This window comes from Rhinoraja longicauda, chromosome 16, assembly GCF_053455715.1.
Source record: "Rhinoraja longicauda isolate Sanriku21f chromosome 16, sRhiLon1.1, whole genome shotgun sequence".
In the NCBI taxonomy this organism is placed as follows: Eukaryota; Metazoa; Chordata; class Chondrichthyes; order Rajiformes; family Arhynchobatidae; genus Rhinoraja; species Rhinoraja longicauda.
The window spans coordinates 37360366-37379613 of NC_135968.1; the positions used below are offsets into that span (position 1 = coordinate 37360366).

The 19248-nt window shown below is 40.1% G+C and overlaps 1 protein-coding gene across 1 annotated transcript in view; it reads left to right on the top strand.

Annotated features, from left to right (window-relative positions):
* LOC144600964 (methylated-DNA--protein-cysteine methyltransferase-like) overlaps nt 1–19248 on the top strand; it is a 299188-nt gene that overhangs the window by 74129 nt on the left and 205811 nt on the right. Inside the window, exon 3 of the mRNA XM_078412869.1 lies at nt 3957–4093. Coding sequence (XP_078268995.1) covers nt 3957–4093 — 137 coding nt within the window. The remainder of the gene's footprint in view (nt 1–3956; nt 4094–19248) is intronic.

Sequence of the window (19248 nt, forward strand, 5' to 3'; positions counted from 1 at the left end):
GTGCTGGCTCGAAGGCCTCCTTCTGCACCTATTTTTTTTCTATGTTACTCCTATTACTTATGACCTTATGATTGCCTCCAGCCACCCTCCTTCCTGTTGATGTTCTTCAGTCCCTGTCCAACAATGTTCTCATTTGACTTCACCTCCCATCCATCCCGTTCATCTCCCCAATAGCCAACGCCTACAAGCATCTCCCCCAACAGATCAACATCTGTCCAAACAACTTCACTGCCATTTGTCTCCCCCACACCATCCCCTTATGACCTCGTGGTACGCACCCCGATCACTCAAGTAGAATGCTGGAGCTCTGCAGGATGGGTGGTGTTAAAATCAATCCCATGGTTCAAATTAATTGATTCATTATGTATCAAATAACAGATTTATTTTCTGGACTTTGTCTTCTAGAATAAAAAAAGGATAGTCACATTCCATTTCATTTGAGGTATCTTGCGGGATGCATCCGATGTATGTTGGTTACGTTGAATAGTTTATTTTCAATGGTGTTGTGGATGCAAACTCTTCTTTGCTCAAGATCCTTTTAGTAGTTCTTCACTTGTATGACCTCTTTGAGTTACTTTGTACAGACCTGGTGTAATTCCCAATGGCAATATTTTCATCTTACTGTTATTCTTGCACATATATAGCGACAGGCAGGGAATTTGGCAACTTAAGCTACACATAATTGATTTTCTTGTGTGGCTTCAGGGTGAGGAGAGATAAATAACATTTGTGTTACAATAATCTGCATTCCTGTTAAGTACATATTAGAAAATAAACCCGAATATTTGAAAGTGCAAGACAATGAAAGATCAGCTATCCTATTGAGACTTTACTTCACAGCTGTGGTGCCATTGGCACCATCATTTCCTACAGCCGCCAAACCCCATCAGCTATGCAAGAAGTTGTCAGAAGGTAAACCACAGATTTAAAAATAAATGTGGCGAATGTAGAAAAATGCGGAAGTATCTTCTGACCACATTAGTCAAGAGGTTCAGAAGTTAATTGTCATATGTATCGACAACAGAACAATAAAATTCTTGCAGCAGCATAACAGGCCAGCAACACAATACACATAGATAATATATATACAAAGGACTTTGGGCTAATATATATATATATATATATATATAAAATATTTAATATGTAGGAAGGAACTGCAGATGCTGGTTTAAACCGAAGATAGACACAAAATATATTTTATATATACAATATATTTCCTAATATATAGAAAACAAAGAATCAATAAAATAATAACACCAATACTAACGCAAAAAAAAGCCCAAAGTCCTTTGTACTTCATTGGATATTGTTCAAGAGCCTGATGATTGTTGGGAAGAAGCTATTCTTGAACTTGGTGGTCATAGTTTTCAGACTCCATACCTTCTTCCTGATGATGGCAGTAAAATGAGAACATGGCAAGGGTGGTGAGGATCTTTGATGCTGGCTGCCTTTTTGAGGCAGCGCCCCCTATAGATCCCTTAGACAGTGGGGAGGTCTGTGCCCTTGATGGATTGCATTTTGTAATCACCTTTGATTCCGGGCATTTGAATTGCTGAACCAGGCTGTGATGCAACCAGTCAATATTCTCTCTACCGTACAGCTGTAGTTTTTTTTTGTTTTGAAATACAGCGGGGAAACAGGCCCTTCGGCCCACCAAGTCTCCCATGACCACCGATCATCCGTACACTAGTTCTATCCTACACACTACAGACATTTTACAAAAGCCAATTAACTTACAAATCTGCACGCCTTTGGAATGTGGGAGGAAATCGGAGCACCCTGAGAAAACCAACAAGGTAACAGGGAAAAGGTGCAAACTCCGTACGGGCAGCTTCAGTGGTCATGATCGAACCCGGGTTTTCTGATGCTGCAAGGCAGCAACTCTACCGCTGTGGCACTGTACCAGTAAAAATCCAAGAGATTATTCATCGACGCACCGAATCTCTTCAATCTTCTTAGGAAGTAGAGGCATTATTGCTAGCACGTTTGGTCTGGGACAAAAGAAACTAGGAGAGATAACTAGGGGCTAGATTTAATTTATCAGTGAAATAGCGCAGGAGCTGCACTCTACCTGACCTGTTGTACACAACTATTAATCTTCATTTTTGCAGTGCTTCCATGGAGTCATCAACTTGCATCAATATTTTGTGTAAAGTGAGGGAGAGAGTGATAGGGGGTACAACTGAATGTGTTGGATCAGGCCTCATGGATTTGGCTCAGTGTTGCTTCAATGTGTGTTTTATCTCCTGCAATTATAATAATAATGTGTGGATGTACAATGCTTAGATTTCCAGAAGGCATTGGGTCATGTGCTGCATTGAAAGTTATTTTGGAAAATGTAAAGTTCGTGGAGTAGGAAGTAACATATATTGGCATGGATAGAGAATTAGCCAACTGGAAATGGAGAGCAGGTATAAATGTTTTTATTTTCCAATTGGCAAAATGTAACAAGTTATCTGTCATAGATTGGCACTGAAGTCTCAACTGTTTTACAATTTAAAAGAATACCTGTGATGAAGACACCAAAGGGATGGTTCATAAATTTGCTAATCAAAAGGTGATTAGTGGTTCCTGGTTTATTGGTTGCACTTCAATGGACTGTGCATTTGGTTGCACTACAGTCTTTGTGTTTTGCACTATTATGCCTACCTGGTATTATGGTTATTAATGTATTGAATTTTGTTGGTTGTTATATTATTTTATCTGCGTACATTGGGTTTATGGCCCTGTTAGGTTGGTTCAAGTAAGAATTGAATTGTTCCATTGTCGGGGCATTGTGGGAGCTTTGTATAAATTTGCAATACAATTTGTACTTTACATCAGTGCCTCCGATTTTAAAATATATTATTTTAAAGCACTACATGAAGTCCTGATTGTGGAAGTCAGTGTATAAAACTAAGAAGGCCTTTCTTTTCTGTTATGTGCTGGTAAATTGTCTGTTAATCTAAAGTATTAACAGGAAATCAGAATACACCCAAAGGCAATAAAGTGGTCTATAGAATCATAGAATTGTTTTGGTATAAAAGGATGCTCAATCAGTCAACTCATCAAGTTCAGACTGGCTACAAGTAGATAAATCCTGCCAGTGCCAGTTCCTTGGTCTTTCCCTGCAATTCTGCAAACTACTTTCTTTCAAATGCCTGTCCAATTCTCTTCTGAAAGTACTGAACGACCAGAGCCACTGTAAACAAAAATAAATCCCCTCGGATTAATGGATCGGCCCTGTAGTCGGCTCCGAACGAAGGCCGAGTAGAGTTTAATATTAGAAATACATGAATGAAAATAAACCACCTCATTGGTGGAGAATATACAGAATGTTTTTTTGGCAAGGAGAAAGGAATATTTCTCAAAAAACCCCAAACAATAGTATGTCTCCTGATTGTGAGCTGCAGTATTTGTGGTGGTGTGGGGGGGGGGGGGGGGGGGGGGGGGGGGGAGCCAGGTATCTGCAAAAACAAACAAACTTGTGTTGATGTCCATGCCAAGGGATAACCATGAAAGCAGGACTTATTTATCTGAAGGTCTCCCTTGTGAGCTCTGCCCAGAGCTTGCCAGCACTTGGCATGATGCAGTAATTGCTTTGTGGGGAAAGTGCAACCTTATCTAGCGTTGCCTCATTGCTCAGTTGAACTGGAGGTAGGGAGCGAAGCAGTGGATAGAAAATCTGGTCTTGGGAAAAATAAGGGATAAGTAGGAAAAAAATGAAGAATGTCACACGGTGAAACAGTTGAAACGACTGATGGAAAAACATTTAAATCAAAGTCAGTTTATCCACCTAAATACATTTATTTAAACAGCTGCTATCTTTAATTTTATTTTTAAGTACAATCGAGACATAGCTGAGTAATAAGTACTAAAAGGATTAAAGTAGTTTTGCCAATAACTAATGGTGGTTGTAAGAATGGGAGATGATGATTGGTTAACCGTTTGTAAGGATCCATGATTTGTTCATGTAGGTTGCCAAGAACAACACTGAGCTCTGCAAGCAAATGACAGCGGTTCTGCAAAGTCCCATTGGAGCCATCCAGGTCTCTGGCTGTGATGAAGGCATTCACTCCATACAGCTCCAAGAGAGTTTTGTACCAAAGGACAGGTGCGTAAATTACCATTGACCTTCAATTACCTGATTACAGTTACAAAAATAAAGCCCATTGTGTTATGATGGTAATCAAATAATAAACCAGAGTGGCACGGTGGCGCAGCAGTAGAGTTGCTGACTTAAGGGCCTGTCCCACCTATGTGATTTTAAGGCGACTGCCGGCGACTAGGCTGTCGCCGACAGTTCGCCGGGGTGTCGTGGGCATGATCGTGAGGAGTCTTCGAAGAATCGTAGTGGATCTCAGCGCATCGCTGAGAAATCATCCAGTTTGAAATTTCTCGCCGACAGCTGGCTTGTCGCCAGGTATCGCTGCTTATTGCGGGCGCTGTCGCATGCTGTCCCCAGGTTTGATAGGTTCTCTTAGATGCATTTAGAAGCACATAATATTAAAATATGTAAAGTAATTTCAAAATACCATAAAATGCTGTTGTTTAACCAATTTATTTACCGTCAGGACATTTGACAGATAGGTTGGAGGCGAAGTTTGACGGTCAGGTAAGCGTGGGAATTTTCACGATGTTTATGGCCATCAGCCATTACATTTAAAGTGGGCTCCAAACCCAGATATGCAACCCAGAAACCAGATATGCATCTCCCTTACATTTTCAAAGAATGCCCACACACATTTCACAAAAATCCACTTAACCACTTTAAAAAAATATTTTTTAATACAGTTATTAGTAAAGTGGAAGTAAATCCAGTTTATTCCTTGTTACAGTGAAGCTTGGTTTTCAAGTAACCCGGGCAAGATGTTTTATTTCAAAACTCTCAAGTACTTACCGACTTGTCAGTGATTTCAGCGAAAATTAGGACGCCGGAGAAGCATTGACAGTGTGGGAATTTTTGCGATGTTTCCGAAGACGGTGTAATCTCGATCTGACTCGGCATTGTCGTGGTCATTGTCGTCGGGTAAAAGAAAATTTTGCCGATCTGCTACGACTTTGACAGTCGCCGGCAGTCGCCAAAAAAATTGCCTAAGGCCCTTATTACAGCGCTTGATTATGGTTGCTGTCCTTACGGAGTTTGTACGTTCTCCCCATGACCTTCGTGGGTTTTCTCAGGGATCTCTGCTTTCCTCCCACACTCCAAAGACATACAGGTATGTACGGTAATTGGCTTTGGTGTAAATGTAAATTGTCCCTAGTGTGTGTAGGATGGTGTTAGTTTGCGGGGATCGCTGGTCGGTGCGGACTCTGTGGGCTGAAGGGCCAGTTTCCGTGCTGTATCTCTAAATAAACTACACCAAGTGCCTTCCTTAATTTAATGAATAGTTTTGAGAGGTAAGATAATTCTCTGAAGTACTGTAAAAGTATGCTCTCTTGGAGGCCTTGTGTTCTGCTTACAGGATTGTGTTTAGCCAAATACAGGTCATTCCCCAAAGTGTGTGTGTTGCTCATTTTGAAACACAAGTTCAATTGTGAATGTTAATTGAATGTTAAATTAATTTAAGGAAAAGTGTTAATATCAGAATGGCATGGCATAATCAGTCATTACATTTTAAAGGTGCGACAAAATACAAACAAAAGTGCTGAGATGTTTGTCAATAGATTTTGTCAATAGAAACATTGAAGTTCAGTGACTGGAATTAAAATATTCTTACATAAATCTATTCCAAATTGCCAAACCGACATGAGAGAATTTTAAGGGTTCAGTGAACAATATGTGTAAAAGTGAGTGGATTAGAACTGTATGTTGTGTACTCACCTCTTTGTGTGTGTTGTGTTGCATGTTGGAATTGTATTCAAGTGGTGTCATGTTATGTACATGTGAATTATTTTATTAATCCAGATTTTGCTGGGGAAATAATGTCATGTGAATAATATGTCTCATTAATATATACTTTGATCACCAAGCTGAGGTAGGAACGTACACCACTGATAATTCAATTGTCTTGATGTTCGTGTGTACCCTTGTTAGTTTCCTGAATGAATGAATAACTTTATTGGCCAAGTATGTGCATGTACAAGGAATGTGCCTTGGTGCTCCGCTCGCAAATGACAACACAAACATACAGTTAACAATGGTATGGTACCCTTGAATGAAAATGGTACCCTTGGTTTCACCTCTGCATTACTTTCCGAATTGCACGTTAAAACCCATTAAACTCACCACAGAGATTTAAATGTTGGAATTCTCAGTGCAAGTATTCTTTGAATGATACAATGACTGTCAATACAAGCCAACAACACTCTCTTGTGCAGAGAATAAACAATTCAAATGTGGAATCTCCTCCTTTCAGGTTGAATCTCACTTTGTTTACCTTCGACTCTCAATCCAAGCCTTGCTGCCTACTCTTTGTTTCTGTGTTCCTGACTTCACATAGCATTCGAGTCCATCCTTTCTTCTCTGCCCATCTCCCGTTTATTCCTTAATCCTTCAATATAATTGGTGAACAAGATTTGGAGCGTCTCTCTTGTTCACCCAAATGTCGTATTGCAATTACTGTGCATTGCCAGCTCGTGCTCCCAGCCAAATTGGAGGCAAAATATTTGAAACCCAGTCATTCACACTATGCAAGAACAGCTGTGCCTTTCTGCGATTCTACAAAAGTGATTCTCTTCACTGGTTAGTGCATGTGTCTGTATTATGAATCCATTGGCTGGATAACTTCTAAGTGGTAATGTTGTCTTGCATTAAACTTTACAGCTGAAATGAAATGGAATATAGTACATGTTTCCAACTGAATAGATACATAGGCAAATGCGTTTTTGTCAGAATAGATTATTGAAGTTTCCACCTTCTGTGTGTGAACACTAGCTTTACAGACAATAGTGTTGTTCAGCGTGTAATGGCTGATCCCTCTCCATGGCATGATGATTCTGCTTGCTGTGTAATCTATTATTTGCATTTCTTTCCAAAGTCAAGCCAATATCCTGGAACCAATCGTTGAAAAATCCCTTCATAGTATAATCTGTTCCACTAATATGCATCATTTGGTAAAGCAAGCTTTTTCTAAAATCATTGACTATATAAGATGAAAAACAATGCCTCGAAATGTGCATAATCAACTGATTGTGTGCAATAATTAGACTGAGTTCCTAGTTGCAATGCTTAGTCCGGAGTTTAAAAATGCTGTTCTTTAATTGACAGCTTTTGTTGTGGTACAAATACTCGGCCATTTGAATGGACACAGACTGCTTCAATTCACAACTGCTGGAGATCGCCGTTAAAATTGTTGTAATTTTGAGTTAATAAAGTGGCCTTTTTGAGAATGATTAGTTATCATCTACGGTTCTAAAACTGGAATTCTTAGTCCAATACTTAACTGTTAAATTTTATGGCTTTAACACTGTTCCTAAAATAGTGACACAATTCATTATAATGGCAGACTATTATTTTTAAAGATTATTTAGATTTTTTTAATGTAAGCGCTACTTCCAATGAATATACTAGCTGATTGTTTGAAATCTCAATTCATGTTAACTTTTTTTTAAAGAGGTAGTAAAATCCATGTCACCCTAGCCAACTGTTTGAATTAAGAACAAATGGCTCTTCTTAACATGGTGCTCTTTTAAGCATTACAGTTTAGAGATACAGTGTGGAAATAGGCCCTTTGGCCCACCGAGTCCGCACCAAACAGCGATCCCCGCACATTAACACTATCCTACACACTAGGGACAATTTGCATTTATACCAAGCCAATTAACCTACTATGTGTTTTGAGTGTGGGAGGAAACCTAAGATCTCGGAGAAAAGTCACGGGGAGAACGTACAAACTCTGTACAAACAACATGTGTAGGAAAGAACTGCAGATGCTGGTTTAAATTGAAGTAGACACAAAATACTGGAGTAACTCAGCGGGACAGGCAGCATCTCTGGAGAGAAGGAAAGGGTGATGTTTCAGGTCGAGATCCTTCATCAGACAACACCCATAATCGGGATCGAACCCTACTCTCTGGCACTGTATTTTGGCCAATAGGAAGAAGTAGAATTCAGCAAAATGCCAGGCTCTAATGTTGGACGAAATATATTATCATAAATGTACATTGATGATATAATATGGTACAAATAAAAATCACATTTGTATAAAAACATAATGAATGATTATCTTGAATGTGGCACAGGAAGATTTATAGGCATGCTGTTAAGGGATTTGTATATGTTTTTAATTTGTCTCACAATAGTCTGCCGTGATAATGAATTGTGTAACTATTTTAGGAACAGTCTCACAAGACAGGAGGCTGTTCGGCCCTTAGGCTCTCAGGGCAATCTCATCATTCCCCTACCCCAAATTATTTATTTGCTATATTTTCTTTTGTATGTGCCCGTTAACGGCCTCTCGAGTCATTATTGGTTCAGTACCTGAAACAGATACTTGGCACTTGATAACAATTTAAAGCCATTGAAATATCATGAGACAGATGAAGGCCATTTGGTCTGTCTGTCTGTGCTGGTCAGTAAATAAGAATTACGCAGTCTAATCCCATCTCCCTGCTCTCAGGTGTAGTCCTGAAGACCAGTTTCTGATTACCACCTATTGGCCTCAGCAGATGAGGCAGTGATCTTCAATGTTGAACAAGACTTGCAAAATGCAATGAAAATAACAGGAATATAGAGTATTCCAGTTTCCATCACAAGTTGCCTATAATTAGTTTAAAACAAAAAATGAATAATATGTAAGATAATGTGCAACTTTCATGTGGAGGAATTTTATATAACAATTTCAATTAAAACAAAATTCCTGCAACAATTTAATTACAACAATATATATATATATATATATATATATATATATACATGGAGAATTAAAGTGTTTAGCAAACGGGAGATTGGGTAGATCCAGGCAGAGATATATATATATATATCCGTTTGCTAAACACTTTAATTCTCCTTCCCATTCCCACACTGACTTTTCTGTCCTAGGACTCCTCCATTGTCAGGGTGAAGCTAAACGCAAATTGAAGGAATGGCATGTCATATTTTGCTTAGGCAGCTTACAGCCCAGCAGTACAAAAATTGAAATCTCTAACTTCAAGTAACCCTGGCTTTCTCTCTCGCTCTATCCTTCCCCCACCCAAGTTGCACCAGTTTCTCATTTACCCTTAACAAACAGCTAACAATGGCCAGTTTCCTTTATTATTGTTTCTTTTTTTGCATTTCTTTCATTAATTGTTTTATATCTCTTTACATCATCGCCTATACCTCTCGTTTCCCTTTCCCGTGACTTTCAGTCTGAAGATGGGTCTCGACCCGAAACGCCACCCATTCCTTCTCTCCAGAGGTGCTGCCTGACCTGCTGAGTTACTCCATATACATTAAATTAATCTGCAGGTTGGTGCATAGAGAATGTAAAGCATGATTTACAAAGATGCAAAGTTTAACTGTAGATAAATAAAAGTTTTTACCATTGTGGTGTCACGATAATAAAAAGCAGTGGAAATCGTCAAAGGCATGGAATAGCAGGAGAAAATAATTCAGTTACTTAATCAAAAATGTGTCAGACAAAGATAGGAGAATAATTAATGGTGATTTTTAATTACAACAATTTGCATATATAAAGGTGCTGAAGGTGCCAATGTAATACATTATAGGCATGATTTTAACCCTTCTCATTTAAAGTGCGTGGGTAGGCAATGAAAATTGTTAACTCGCTCTTCCAAGGAGGTTTGAGGCACTTCAAATCTAAATATCCGTCTTTAAATATTCAGAACCACTAAGGGCTGGGGTAAAGGATCCAAGGCCAGAAAAAGCACAATTTGTTAGTTTTTAATATTTTATATTTTCCTCTCTTATCGTATGGGTTCCATGACCGCAAAACAAACCAAACCACTCATCCTCTCTATTAATGTTGGGGTTAAAGGTTCTGAAGAAAGAGGGAAGTAGAAAGCTAAGTTGCAGATACATTGGGAGATATAAGGAGGACAGAATTTTGAAGTGACTAAAACATGAACTAAGAAGCAGGTCGCATAAGAACGACTAACAGTGAGTGCCATGTTAAAAATACTTCCTACCCTTTTCTAAAATTGATGATAGACAAGTTTAGTTTCACAGTATATCAGTCACTGTTCGTATTTGAGTGCCTGTAGTGATTGAGGGCTGATTCTCTGACCTGTGGAATAGTCAAAGCTGATCCAGTACTCTCACTGCACCTCCACTATTGGCCTAGTTTAGGGCACAAAACTCTCCCCAGATGGTGGCGCTGCGGTAGAGTTGCTGCCTTACAGCGCCAGAGACCCGGGTTCGATCAAGACCATGGGTGCTGTCTGTACGGAGTTTGTATGTTCTGCCCATCACCGCATGTTTTTCTCCGGGCGCTCCAATTTCCTCCCACACTCCAAAGACGTACAGGTTTGTTGGTTAATTGGCTTCAGTAAAGATTGTAAATTGTGTACAGGGATCGCTGGTCGTCGCGGACTCGGTGAGCCGAAGAGCTTGTTTCCGCGATGTATCTCTAAACTAAACTAAACCTTGGTTTGACAATGGGACATTACAAATCAGTGTGTCCATTAGTATTCAGAACATAAAATTCAACAGTGAAAGAACAAACATTCTGTGACAACTATGATGCCATATTATCTCATCTGCCTGAACATGGTCTATATCCTTCCACCCCTGCCTATTCACATACAGTGCATTCAGAAAGTATTCAGACCCCTTCATTTTTTCCACATTTTGTTACGTTACAGCCTTATTTTAAAATGGATTAAATTATTTTTTTTATCATCAATGTACACACAATACCCCATAATAAAAAAGCAAAAACGAGAAATTTTTGCAAAGTAATTAAAAAGAAATAACTGAAATATCACATTTACATATGTATTCAGACCCTTTACTCAGTACTTTGTTGAGGCACCTTTGGCAGCGATTACAACCTCATATCTTCTTGGGTATTACGCTACAAGCTTGGCACACCTGTATTTGGGTAATTTCTCCCATTCTTCTCTGCAGATCCTCTCAAGCTCTGTCAGGTTGGATGGGGAGCATCGATGCACAGCTATTTACAGGTCCCTCCAGAGATGTTCGATCGAGTGCAAGTCCAGGCTCTGGCTGGGCCACTCAAGGACATTCACAGACTTGTCACGGAGCCACTCCTGCGTTGTCTTGATTGTGCTCAGGGTCGTTATCCTGTTGGAAGGTGAACCTCCGCCCCTGTCTGATGTCCAGAACGCTCTGGGACTTCAGAACGACTGAACAGCGCCCGGCGTGGCTCGGCCGCGGGACCTTCCAGCGCGGCGCGGTGCGGCCGCGGGACTTTCCATCGCCCGGTGCGGCTCAGCCGCGTGGACTTTCCGTCTCCTTGCGGGGGCTGTGCGGGTCGGTCGCCTCGGTAGGGGTCGAGTTGTCTGTACGTGGGAGGGGCATGGGGGAAGAGAGAGGGGAAGTTTTTGGCCTCCATTACAGTGAGGGGGTGTTTGGAGTCACTGTGATGGATGTTTGTGTTGGGGTTGTGTCTTGTGTTTTTGTACTGCTGGCTAAGTAATCTCGTTCTGAACGAATGACAAATAAAGCTATTTTGGATTTTTGGATTTTTGGGACAGGTTTTCATCAAGGATCTCTCTGTACTTTGCTCTGTTCATCTTTCTGTCGATCCTGACTAGTCTCCCAGTTCCTGCGGCTGAAAAACATCCCCACAGCATGATGTTGCCACCACCATGCTTCACCATAGGAATGGTATTGGCCAGGTGATGAGCGGTGCCTGGTTTCCTCCTGACGTGACGCTTGGCATTCAGGCCAAAGAGTTAAATCTTGATTTCATCAGACCACAGAATCTTGTTTCTTATGGTCTGAGAGTCCTTTAGGTGCCTTTTGGCAAACTCCAAGCGGGCTGGCATGTGCCTTTTACTAAGGAGTGGCTTCCATCTGACCATAAAGGCCTGATTGGTGGAGTGCTGCAGATATAGTTGTCATCTTCATAGAGGAACTCTGGAACTCTGTCAGAGTGACCACCGGGTTTTTGGTCACCTCCCTGACCAAGGCCCTTCTCCCCGATTGCTCAGTTTGGCCGGGCGGCCAGCTCTATGAAGAGTCCTGGGGGTTCCAAAGTGCTTCCATTTAAGAGTGACGGAGGCCACTGTGCTCTTCAGGACCTACAATGCTGCAGACATTGTTTTATACCCTTCCCCGACACAATCCTGTCTCGGAGGTCTCCAGCCAATGCCTTCGTCTTCATGGCTTGGTTTTTGCTCTGACATGCACTGTCAACTGTGGAACCTTATATAGACAGGTGTGTGCCTTTCCAAATCATGTCCAATCAATTTAATTTGCCACTGGTGGACTCCAATCTCAAGGATAATCAATGGAAACAGGATGAACCCAATCTCAATTTTGAGTTCCATAGCAAAGGGTCTGAATACTTATGTAAATGTGATATTTCAGTTATTTCTTTTTAATTACTTTGCAAAAAATTTAAAATACCTGTTTTCGCTTCTACATTCTGGGGTATTGTGTGTACATTGATGATTTTTAAAAAAGAATTAAATCCATTTTAAAATAAGGCTGTAACGTAACAAAATGTGGAAAAAAGTGAAGGGGTCTGAATACTTTCTGAATGCACTGTACTTGTCTAAATACCTCTTAAATATTGCTATCATATTTGCTTCCAGCACCTCCTTTGGCAGCAGGTTCCAGGCATTACAATTCTGTGTGGGGAAAAAGACACGTTTTGTAAATGTTTTTTTGAATGTTCCCATGCCCAAATGAATCATGTGCCTTCTGGGAAAACTGACTAATTCTCAACCCTATCTGTACCATTTACTGTATCCTTTTACATTGGACTTTCTAAAATTCAACACCTCATACTTGTCTGCATTAAACCCTGCCATTTCTGCGCCCATATTTCCAATTGATCCATATCCTGCTGTATCTTTCCACAATCTTCCTCATCATCCACAACGCTACATATTGTTGCTTTAATACTCAATCAGTCCAAAGATTTGGACTTAATAATCAGTCCAAAGATTTTCACTGTACCTCAGTACAGGTGACAATAAATGTAAACCTATATTTCCGTACAAATCATTCACACAGATGACAAGGAACAGAGGTCTCAGCAGAGATCTCTTTGCAATACCGCTGGTTGCAAACCTCCAGTCAGAATATCAAACCTCTACCAATATATTTTGTCTTCTTTGGCCATGCCAAATTTGAACCCAGCCCATCAAGTCACTGTTGATCCCATTTGCTTTAATATTAGTTTTTTTTTAACTGCCAACACAGAAACAAAAAATTGTGAAAACACTTAGCAGGCACTTGTTGTTAAAGTTCATAATTCAAGTCCCTTTGTTTGAACCGGCAAATAAAGAAAGCCTCGGTAGTTATAAGTTGTAGAAATGGTGAGGGAGGAACAGATAGATGGGACAAAGGTAGTATTTCTGGGTCAGACCAGGGTTGCCGAGAGTATAAATTGTAGACGGCATCTAGTTGATGGGTGATTGTGGGATTTGAAGAGAAATTGAATAAAAGCAATGAAATGAGGGCAGTTACAGAATGGTAGTGTAAACAAAGAAACATAGAAGTTGTGAAATGCAGGGCTGTAGATCATGTCCAGCAGATTTGGTTGTACATATCAAAGCTAATAGAGCGGAGCAAGATAGACCACACCGTCAAAATCACCTATACTGAAGTGTAGTACGCAAAGGAGCCATTTTAGTAGGCAAAACCCACCGTCTGTCATGCCTCTCACAGTGTAATCCGTGTTTTGGGGGAACAGTATGAGCGATGATACCATAAAAATGCAGAATATATTTCTCTTCTATCAATTCACAGATTTTTGTTATTTTTCTTTTAAAATGTTTCTGCAAGTTTCTGCCTACTAAAATGGCGCCATGACATACTACGGATTTTAGGGTCGAGTGATCTATCTTGCTCTGCTCTATTATCTTTGGTACTAATGGACGGAGAAAGAAACGAGCCAATATTGCTGATGAATGCATGGTAGCAAAAAATGCCCGTTCTTTCATAGGCAGAGAAAGTGAGTTACCCGAAACTAGAGAATTCAATGTTGAGATTGGAAGGGCTGTGCAGGTGGAATTTAAGGTGCTGTTTCTCAGGCCTGGTTAAAACAAAGCAGGAGGCTATATACACGCATAGCAGTTACCCACTTTCTGTTTGGTTTCTCCAACCTAGAGGAGTCCAACGTGACACCAAATGTGCAGCACACTAGATTGGAGGAGGTGCAAGTGAATTGCTGAATTGCTGTGTGACATGGAAGAACTGTTTTATGGGGTGGAAGGGAAGAGTGTAAAGGCCAAGTGTTGAATCTCAAGTGGGTGCAGTAACCTTCAATACATCCAATGGTTCTGGATCATGTTATGGGACATGTTTGACCTTGCAAATGCAAGAGCAAAATGTATTAATTACTTACATTTTTGAACGGAAAAATGGCCAGCCTGATTCAGTAAGGGGTAGAAATTCACATATTTGTTGACAAGTTTGAAGGAAGCTACGAAACAATTGTGAATTAAACAACATTGTTCGCATAGGTTTTTATTTTGTATTTCTGCCTTTTTCTGCGTGAAACAAATCGAAATACAATTATGGAGATACAAGAAACTGCTGATGTTGGAACCTTGAGCAAAACACAGAGTGCTGGAGAAACCCATCAGACCAAAAATGTCACCTATCCATTACCTCCACAGATGCTACCTGACACACAGAGTTCCTCCAGCACTCTGTTAATTCAACCACTCAACATATAACACAACCATTGGCTTGTGTATATTTTTCTGCAGAGAATTTTCTCAACATATCCTATAAACAAGCTGTTTAGAGAACGTGTGATGGACTGTGATTGGATCACGACACTTCAAAAATCCACCATTGCCAATAAAGCACTTTGGGTTGTGAAAAGTACTGTAAAATGACAGTGTTTATTTTCTTTTTGGAGCTACCAGGTTTGTTTTTTTGCTCTTTTTCCATTTGTTCATGGATTGCAACAGTGCCAGTATTTATTGCCCATCCCAATTCAACCGTGAACAAAGAAGCCTGCATGGCTTTTATGGTGGATAGCTCATTGCTACAGGTCACTACTGGAGAGTGTTGCTTAGCAAGGTGAATTGATTTCCTACCTCATACCACAACAGATAATCACAAGGTTTTGTATTGATAATTCATGAGTTTTCCCTTTACTCGATCCAGCTTCATATTAAGGATAGCATGGTGGTGCTGCCTCTTAACTCCAGCATCCCACGACCAATCCTAGCATTGGTTGCTGCCTGTGTGGAGTTTGCACGTTCTCCTTATGAATGTGTGGGTTTTCTCTGGACACTCCAGTTTTCTCCCACATTCTAAAGATGAGCAGCTCGGAAGGTTAGTCGGCTGACATAAATTACTGCTCGCGAGTAGCTGGGCGATAGAATCTAAGGTGGAGTTGGAAATATGGGGAGAATAAAGTACGGCTTGTGTAAGACTAATGTAACTGGGCGCTTCGTTGATGGCACGAATGCAGCGGGAGAAAGGGTCTGTATGACATCTCTACGACCAAAAGTGGAGTTTTCAACCTCCCTTGCAGATGTGATGGTATTTCAGCCCACCTACAACCATCCTGCTCCACTATTGTACAGTATGCAATTCTGATGCATCTGAGAGGGGAGATCAGGATTAATCAGGAGGCAGTCGATGACAAATCCTGGTTAAATGCTTGGGGAGTCTCTGAGCTTGGAAAACCTTTTGCCTGAAGTACCCCACAATATCTCCTCTGAAGTTTGAACAATGAGTAAGTGTCTCTGACTATTGGGCAGATTGTAAAACATCAATTTCAAGACCCTTTTTGACAGTGATCTGAGATGAAGGGTCAGGGGATGTGTTCCTCTCCATCCAACATACAGGCCATCATCGGGTAACAGAAGTGTTTAGTCTTTAGTTGATTTTGTCCATGACTCCGAAAATATACAAAAATCACTTCATATGCCAAACACACCTCCACAATAGGGAAAGAGTGGAATCAAAAGCACATAAAACTCATAGGCAGGACTAATACTAAAAGTAGTAAGATGAGGAAACTCGTTCTGCCGTGCATGGGGACAATTACATATATGTACATTGAACTTTTGAGTTTAATCTAACAGGAGCTTGTTGCTATGTCGGGGTATCCACAAGTCAGGTGAATTATACTTGTAATTCATAATCTCCCCAGAGGTTATCGCGGAGACCTGATAGAAGTATATAAAGGTTTAAGAGGCATAGATAGGGTAGACAGTCAGAACCTTTATTTCCAAGATGGAAAAATCAAATACTAAAGGGCATAGCTTGAAGATGAGAGGGGCAAATTTTGAAGGAGATGGCAGGGTAAGTTTTTTTACACAGAGGATAGTGAGTGTCTGGAGTCCTGAGGCAGATAAAATAGTGGCATTTAAGAGACTTTTGGTTAGGCATGTGGATATGCAGGGAATGGAGGGATATAGAAACATAGAAAATAGGTGCAGGAGAGGGCCATTCAGTCCTTCGAGCCAGCACCGCCATTCAATATGATCATGGCTGATCATCCAAAATCAGTACCCTATTCCTGCTTTCCCTCCATATCCCTTGATTCCGTTTGCCCTAAGAGCTAAATCTAACCCTCTCTTGAAAACATCCAGTGAATTGGCCTCCACTGCCTTCTGTGGCAGAGAATTCCACAGATTCGCAACTCTCTGGGTGAAGAAGTTTTTCCTCATCTCAGTCCTAAATGGCCTACTGCTTATTCTAAAACTGTGACCCCCTGGTTCTGGACTCCCCCAACATTATGTGCAGCAAGATGAGAGTTAGTCTTGGCGTCATGTTCGTTACAGATATTGTGGGCCGAAGAGCCTGGCCTTTTGCTGTACTGTTCTATGTTCTATAACTTGGGGACAATTTGTACTTTAAATATGACTGGCAAGAACCAGTTGAGCCTGGATGGGTTCAAGATAATTTGATCAATAAGCTGCTGAGAATTTTGCAGTGAGATGTTTTGTAAATACCTTAATTCACATCAGATCTAGTGAGTGTGCGTGAAGGTGAGTGACAGAATCTAGAGATAATTGATGAAATGTGGGGAAAATAACATAGAATGAGTGTATTCTGCAAACAGGCAAACTGTGGAGGACTTAATTACTGAATGCAGCGTAAGAATTTCTGCATTAGGTATGTTGGGATGGAAGTCTCAAAGTTGGCATTGGGTTAATGATTACAAGTAAAGACGGGATTCACCATCATTGCCATTGTGAAATACAATGGTTTTCGCATTCGCTGCTAAAAGCCAGAAGGTGATCTAAATTGACCTCAGAAGCATTAAAGCAAACATCAGTAATAGACTCAGCAATTAAATTTGCTCCCAGCATCAAAACAGTCTCCCACAAAGGTCTATGGAATTTTGTGATGGGACCATCCCCTTTAACATTGTTTATAGATCATCTATCTATAATCAATCACAAAAATTGAAGGTTCTGCAATTGTAACCTCTAATACCTTGCAGTCAGGCTCAGCATAGCACCTTGTGTACACTGTAAGGTACTCTCCTAAGTCTCCATGTTTTCTTTTACTACACAAGGCTGTATCATGTGGCCTCAAGCAACTGTTCTGAGCTGAGATGCCATTTCTTCACAATTAAATCGTTTAATCTGTGTTAAATCCGTTCTCTTGATGGAGTCACATTGTAAAACCATGTGTCCTAAATTTAAAAAGGTGAAAATGTGCACATTTTATTGCAATCCAACTCCCTAATTAACATCTTCATGACTTGAGGAAAAGTGAACATCTTATGCGAGTCTTTGATTTTGGTTTAACAACTCTACTATGAAGCCTGAATTGCAAGTAATATAAGGGAAATTATCAGTGCCAAGCCCATTTATTGAAGGCCAATTTTGGGCCTCAGTATCTGATTAGCCCCAAGGACATTGGCTGACAGCCCATTGGAGTAGGCCTTGGGTCTATGATCTTCTGATTCAGGGTCCAAGTGTTTGGAATATTGGATAAAATGGATGAGTCACAAGGTTCAAACACAATCAAAGACTTTACATCATGTAATGAGCTTAACAATAATAACCTGTCTAATCACATAACTAAATGAAAAAGCTAAGCTTCAACACTGAAATTAATGCACGGCTTTCGACTGGAGGGCATCTCATGCCAAGACACACTCCACAGGGCTATGAGCAAGTCTAACGTAGGCCATCGTACATGTTGGCGTGGATGTACAGAACTGAATTATTCACAGACTTACAGAAGAGACATCAGACTGATGTTCCCTATTTAGTCTTTCATCCTTTTTCTTCATTTATGAGCGTGTGTCATTGTTTTGAAGAAGAGGATGGGAATGATCTGAATGAGTTGGTCAAATGTATCTCTCAGTCAAATTGTTTGGTCATTATTAATACCTGGGAACTTCCTATGCATAAATTGGCAACTAAGTGTCCTATATAGCAACTGTAACTACCCTTCAAAAGGTACTTTAATTGGCCTCGGGGTGCATTGGGGTGCACTGCAATCTTTAAAGGCAAAGCGTGATTGCAGGTATATTCTCTGTGTTGCTTTTATGGTGACAGAATATAAATTTTCCTTATCAGGATAGTAACCCAAAGCTGAGAATCTGCAGAAACAAAAAAAAGGCAAATGTAAATTACTAATTGCAATCTTTCCATTAATGTTTTTTATAAAAGCCAGCTTTATATATTCTGGATATCTTTAATATTAGGAAAAGCTGTTGTTAAGTTCACTGGGGTAAATGTAAGAAAAGGTGAAAATTGATATATTAAAATTACATGCTTTGATATGGAAATGTCCCATTTGCTTCCCTCAACATCTTTGTCAAAAATATATAATTTTGCTCTTTAGTTTTTGTCTAGTGCAGAAGCTGGACTTTATTCGTCTGACAACAAATCCTAATCCTGTCAACTTTCTAAGGTGAACAATTCCCCTTGACAAAAAGTTGAAATGCTGACAAACGAACAGTTTGCGATCCATGTCTGCTTCTGGGAAGTCCATTTTTAAGCCTTTAGTTCAATAGCCGGAGGCAAGGTTGAAATGCAAAACCTTGCAGGTGAGAAACATCAGTTAATTATCTCAAAAATATTTAACAGCTTGGACTGTGAAGAAGTGTTGGATTTAATGAAATATGATACATTCTGGTGAATTGATATTAGGAAAGAAATATTAGCAGGTGTTATTCTAAAACAACTTAATTGTCGAAAATAAAAAGTAATTTAGCACATTCATAGACAATTTAACACTGCCGTGGGTTATATTACAAA